Source organism: Topomyia yanbarensis, chromosome 2, assembly GCF_030247195.1.
Source record: "Topomyia yanbarensis strain Yona2022 chromosome 2, ASM3024719v1, whole genome shotgun sequence".
Taxonomy (NCBI): Eukaryota; Metazoa; Arthropoda; class Insecta; order Diptera; family Culicidae; genus Topomyia; species Topomyia yanbarensis.
Genome location: NC_080671.1, coordinates 378563914 through 378570369, shown reverse-complemented (window position 1 = coordinate 378570369; position 6456 = coordinate 378563914). Strand labels below are relative to the sequence as shown.

The window sequence follows — 6456 nt, the reverse complement described above, 5'->3', positions numbered from 1 at the left end:
TTCCGTGTCCTTTCCTCTTCTCTGCTAGATTCCTTCGTAGGTGTGTCTACAGGTAGGTTACAAACGGGTAAGTAAACTGTTTCGCCTAACACTTAATTTTAAATGAATTTTGCTTTTACTTACAGGTCGACACAACAACTACAAACTACTAAATCTCTACTTTTCCCAAATATCAAAAAAAAACTTCTTCTACACTTTGCCAATTCAATTCACGATTTCCTTCTGCTACTATTTGTTTATCAACACATATCCTCTGTCAATCTGGAGAGGGTTCAACCGATTCGGCACATTAGTCGATTGGGTCAACTCCAGTGTGTCCAGCGGTGTTGACACCCCAGCCCGTAACATCCGGTATTTCCTCGGAACATCCGGATTTACCATCCTTGATTTCTAGCACCGCCAGATTCGCGACGGCTCGTCTATGGATCCCTGTCGCAGTCCTTATTTTCGCTTCACGTATCCGACCATCGGACCCTTGAACCACCTCCTCGACAATTCCTCTAGACCAATTCTTCCGGTCCTTACCATCCACGACGAAGACAAGGTCGCCTGCTTCCAGCGGCTTTCGTTCATCATACCACTTTGTGCGACGGTTTATCGTTGGCAAATATTCTTTGCTCCAACGTTCCCACATCCGGTCTGCCAGGTACTGCGATCGCTTGTACACGTCACGCAAAGCCTCCGCTAGATTCCCACCCCTGTCCACTAGGAGATCCGCGCCCTTTACTATTCCTCGTAGAAAATGGTTCGGTGTCAGAGCTTCATTTTCGGCAGACGCCTGAGGCATGTACGTGAGAGGACGTGTGTTTATCATGTCCTCTGCCTCCGCCAGTGTTGTCACCAGAATCTCGTCTGTCAGCTTCCTTCCATCTTCCAATGCCTTCATTGCCTCCTTCACGGAACGAACCATTCGCTCCCATGCACCACCCATGTGCGGGGTGCCAGGCGGAATGAATCGCCAGGCCGTTCTTGCAGTTGTGATTTCTTCCTCACAATCGCCATGTAACGTTTTCAGCATCTCGTTGTTAGCACCCTTAAAGCAAGTGGCGTTATCTGAAAATATAATATCAGGAGCACCCCGCTTACAGGAAAACCGGCGGATGGCCATCAAGCACGATTGTGTTGTCAGGCTGTTCACCACCTCGAGATGCACCGCTCTGATGGCGAGACACGTAAACACGGCCACCCATCGCTTCTCTTTTCTTCTTCCCACCGATACATCTACTGGTCCCAAGTAGTCTAAGCCGACCGAACTGAAAGGACGAATTCCTGCTCTGATGCGTCGAGTCGGGAGAGGCGCCATCATTGGTACTTGTGGACGACATCTATGGACTTTGCACCACATGCACTCCCGCATCACTTCCATAATCGCTGCACGGATATTCGGAATCCAGAACTTCTGACGCAACTCGTTGCAAACCGTCTCTCGATTCGCATGTCCGAACCTTTCGTGGTAGCACTGAATCAACTTCTTGGTGATGTCGTGCTGCCGAGCAAGAATGATCGGAAACTTCTGGTCGAACGAGATGTCGTCCGATTTTTCGAATCTTCCTCCCATCCGCAGCACACCTTCATCGTCCAGTATCGGAGTCAGTTTGACCAGGGTACTCGACCGCTGTATTTTCGAACGCATCTGTCCCGGCTCCAGATTGAGATTCTTGGTCAACGCACTCATTTCGTCCGGGAAACTGTCGAACTGCGCCTGCTTCCACAGGATCGTTTCGGCTTCCAGGAGTTCCTCCTGCTGGAGCGGTTTTACAATCGCCAAATACTTCGACTTAATCGACCGCTGTTGAGTCTCCGTGGCTTTCGACGTCACGATCGGCTGTCCCATTTTTTTTCGCCGACAATTCGCAATGAAGCGAACCACGCTTGCAGTCACTCTCACCAGTGCCATCCACCGCGAAGTAGCCTTGACGTCGATCAGTTCTTGGAATAGCACTACTCCTCTCGCCTCTTCGCTAGTTTCCTCAAACGGCATCACCTTGCTCGGCCACTCCTCTTCCGGATAATACAGGAATGATTTCCCGTTGAACCACTCTCCGTCGCTGCTCAGCGGGGGCCCGGATCCCCACTTAGTCAGCACATCCGCAATATTCAGCTTCGTCGGCAACCAGCGCCAGTCGATTACCCTTGTCAGTTCAAGAATTTCGCCGACTCTGAAGGCTATGAACTGCTTAAACTTGTACTGATCCGATTGCAGCCAGCTACACACCGTACGAGAATCCGTCCATAAAATGCAACGTGTAATTTCCAGGGAGTGCATCCCTAGAACCGTTCGACTCAGTCGAGCACCGAGGACGGCAGCCATTAATTCCAACCGTGGAATCGACTGACGTTTCAGTGGAGCCACTTTCGCTCGTGACATCACTAAGCTACATCGTACGTTTCCGTTGATCACCGCTCGCAAGTACGCTACACATCCGTATGCGTGTTCACTGGCATCAGTAAAGATGTGAAGTTCCAGCGACTCAACGGCTGAAGACGCAGCATTCCCGAGGTAGCAGCGTGTGATCCGAACTGCATCCACCTCTGGCAGCAGGCCAGTCCATCGCTTCCATAAGCGCCAGCTCTCGTCGTCGATCTCCTGCTTCCAATCGCAGCCCAATCGCCAGAGGTGCTGGATGATTATTTTGCCGTGGATTGTGAAAGGAGACAGCAATCCCATCGGGTCAAAGAATCCCATCACGCAGCTTAATGCAATCTGCTTCGTGGGTCGTTTCTCGTTGCATAAGTACGCCATCATCTCCGGACGGTGCAGCGTAGAGAAGGAAAACTCATCCATGTTTGGATCCCAAATGATGCCAAGAACTCGTTCACTGCAACTCTGCTTGTCCCGACCAAAGTGTACTGGCGTGACTTGCTTTTCTTCCCCCAGCATTCGGAGAACTTCAGGTACATTGGAAACCCAGTTCCGGATTTCAAACCCACCATTTTTGTGAATTGTACGCACCTGCATCGCCCGGTTGATGGCCTCTTCGACGGTGTCGACACTGTCGAAATAATCGTGGACGTAGTGACGATGGATTATGGCCGCTGCCGCCTCTGGATATTGAACAGCGTGTTCTTCTGCGTTCTTGTTTTTGATGTACTGTGCCGAACTAGGAGAGCATGTAGAGCCAAACGTCGCAACGTCCATTACAAAAATGCTTGGCTTCTCCCCGAAATTCTTCCGGAACACGAAGCGTTGAGCCTGTCTGTCGCGTTCGACGATCTTCACCTGGTGGTACATTTCTCGAAGATCGCCACCGAATGCAATCCGTCGCTCCCGGAAACCTACTATCACTTGCACCAGTGGAATCAGCAAGTCGGGTCCCGTCAGTAGCTGCGTGTTGAGTGACACTCCTTGCACCGAAGCTGCGGCGTCCCATACCAAGCGCACTTTGCCAGGCTTTCTGGGATTTGTCACCACATTCAACGGTAGGTACCACACCTTATCTGTTTCCGTACGGATCAATTCTTCTGGAGTTGCCAGGTGTGCATATCCTTTCTGCTGAAACTCTTCTATCTGCCGACAAACGTTCTTGTGCAACTCCGGATTTCTCTCCAGTTTTTTCTCCAGCTGCTTCATCCTGTGCAGAGCCATCGGAAAGCTGTCCGGAAATCGTGGATCATCTGTCCTCCACAGTAGTCCGGTCTCGAAGCGATTTCCCACCCTTTTTGTGGTCCGCTCCATTATCTCTCGCGCTCGTTTATCCTCTGCCGATTCCTGCGCGACCACCACGACCGATTCCTCCAGAGCGTAGTGGCCTTTCAGCAGGTCATGCAGGGCCTCGTTGCTTACTTCGTGGTGATAACCCATATACCCACCATCAAAAGCAGTGTTCGACTGTCTCGGGCCGTACACAGTCCATCCAAGTTTGCACTTCACCGCTATTGGCTCTGCAGTCGCACCGATCTTCGCTTCCAACGGCACAAATGAATGCACATTGTTGAGCCCTATAAGTATTCCGGGTTGTCCATCGTACGACGCGATCGGTAATCCCCGCATGTGCTTGAACTGGGTTGCAATCTCCTTGGAGTCCAGTTTTTGATGCGGCAACATCAGATTCTCTACCGTTCGAACCGTGTGCAGCAGCACCTTGTCCTTACTTCCGACTGCCGATGCCCACACATTCATCCGGCTGGAATCCTTCTCCACTCGCGTGATATCTGCTGTCCACTTAATGGTCAGCTTCTCCGGGACACCCACAAGTCCAAGACGATCTGCCATCCTTTTCTCGATGAGTGTAACGGACGGTCCTTCGTCCAAAAACGCCAGTACCGTAATCGATCGCCCTCCAAAGTGCAACTGAGCGGGAATCATTCGAAACATAACTTTCGTTTGATTCCAGATGTGAGCACTTATACCAACCACGGTATTCACCGGATGCATCAACGGATTGTGTCGTTCTCTGCATTCTCCCACATTGCACTGTATTTTGAAACCGCACCGTCCGCTGTGGTCATTCAGACAAACACAGCAAAGTTTCCAGTGATTCACAACCTTCAGCCGGTCAACATATCGTAATTTCTTAAACTCTGCACAATGCCGCAGACGATGGTCAGTACACTGACACACTTTGCACGGCCGAAAGCTTGTCCGCTTGACGTTCGCGGTTTCATCCAAGTTCTCCTCTTCACTATGGTAGTACATTGCTCCTCTCCCTTTTGCGTGTTCTCTCCCGAACTGGCCACCGCTTGCAGGTTTAGTCGCGAGCTTGTACTCCATGCTTACATTCGCTTCGCAAGCGTCCGACACTATTTCTGACAGAAACTCTGTGAATGTCCTCAATGTTACTTCATCGGCGCACCGCTTGAAGCGAACCCACTGTCGTTTTTCACTGTCAGGAAGCTTGTCGACGAGATCCTGGATAAGCAGCGGATTTACGAGGTGCTGCTTGAGATTTGCTGCTTCCAGATGTTCGCACAGTTGCTCCACAGCGTTCCCGAAAGGGATGAAGCTGGCAAGCTTATCAGCTCTCGGCGACTCCAGTTTGCGGACTTTCTCCAGGTGGCTCTGTAGCAATTGTTCCGGACGACCGTACAGCTGTTGCAGCTTGATAATTACCCTCGGAACGGTCTGCGGAAGAATTAGTTGGCCGCGCACCCACTCTAGGGCCGGTCCCTTAAGGCTCTCCTGCAGTCGCACAAGGTTCTCGACATCGGTGTAGCCGCAGGCTTCGTTCGAGGCTTGATACGTACCGAAAAACAGTGGCCACTCTTCTGGTTTTCCGGAAAAGCAGGGAGGCTTTTTGGTAATCCCATTTCTAGCTGCCAACTGAGCTTTCGTCGGCCCGGTCCGATGTTGCCCCAGCCCGTATTGGCTTCCATCGTTTGCTTGCTCAGATCGTTTCCGAGTACGTTCGACGCTTTTCGCAGATTGAATCTCCGAAATTACCGAACAAGGTTGGTCTTCTTCGTCGCTTTCCAAAGCAGTATCGCTTTCACCGGCATCTTTTTCCAATTGCTCGACGTTGGAAACTTTTAGCGGTTTAACGTTCTCAACTTTGACTTTTTTTAGCTCTTCATCCAGAGCAGCCATCGCCTTCTCAAATGAGCTCTGGTTGGACTTCAGCCGCATTATATGCTCCTGCTTCTTCCGCAACGCTTCTGCATAAAGGATGCTCCTTTCCTGCAGCTCCTTTTGGCGCATTTTCTCCTCGAAAAGCATTCGCTTTTTCTCTAACGCACGCTCCATGTTGCTCTCTTCCTCTTTCAGCAACATCTCATCTTCGAGCTCCTGCTCAAGACGCCTTTGCTTTTCTTGCAAAGCCTTTCGTCTCTGCTCTAGAGTGAGCGTACCTGATTTCGAAACGGAAGCTTCCGACGACTCCGATGTCTTCTTCGGCCGAGGCCTTTTGTTCTTCAGGTACTCTTGAGCAAGAACTTGACAAACACCATCAGTGCAGTACCACCTCTTCTCCTTTTTCACCGCTGAGGTCACTCCGACGCATCGGTAGTGGAACCAACGGTTGCAACCGTCGCAGCCTACCATCGCTTCATTTTCGGTGGAAGTTTGGCTACAGACAGCGCACGGAGTCAGCGTCAAATCCAGCTCATTTCCCGCACCGGTGATAGAAATGGGGTCCGACATCTCACAAATTTTTGAGATTGTTCGGATAGAACTAAAACCCTTTGTGTAGCAGCTAATTTTCAGCAGCTCAAACTGTGAATATAATTTAATAAAATTAACCGTTTGTTTAAACTTAAATACACTCGACTCACAATTTGTGGTTTTACCCTAGTTGAATCTCTTCTCACCGTCCGGTGTAATGAATCCGAAAATATACTATCCTGTTGTTTTCTTGAATAGTATCAGTAGATAAATTTTCAATAAATTCAATTTACTTACAATGTCAATTCTTATCCTCTACCTGATCCCAGATTCTTCCGTGTCCTTTCCTCTTCTCTGCTAGATTCCTTCGTAGGTGTATCTACAGGTAGGTTACAAACGGGTAAGTAAACTGTTTCGCC

At 50.0% G+C, this 6456-nt stretch overlaps 1 protein-coding gene across 1 annotated transcript; it reads right to left on the bottom strand.

Moving 5' to 3' along the window:
- Window positions 1-289: 289 nt before the first annotated feature.
- Window positions 290-6076, bottom strand: LOC131680785 (uncharacterized). The gene has a single exon (XM_058961495.1). It carries the CDS (start codon window positions 6074-6076, stop codon window positions 290-292), a length of 5787 nt encoding a protein of 1928 aa, XP_058817478.1.
- Between the last annotated feature and the right edge of the window lie 380 nt (window positions 6077-6456).

What these genes read in the sequence shown, in the direction of transcription:
- LOC131680785 (XM_058961495.1), bottom strand. Translation starts at nt 6,076, where the DNA reads ATGTCGGACCCCATTTCTATCACCGGTGCGGGAAATGAGCTGGATTTG.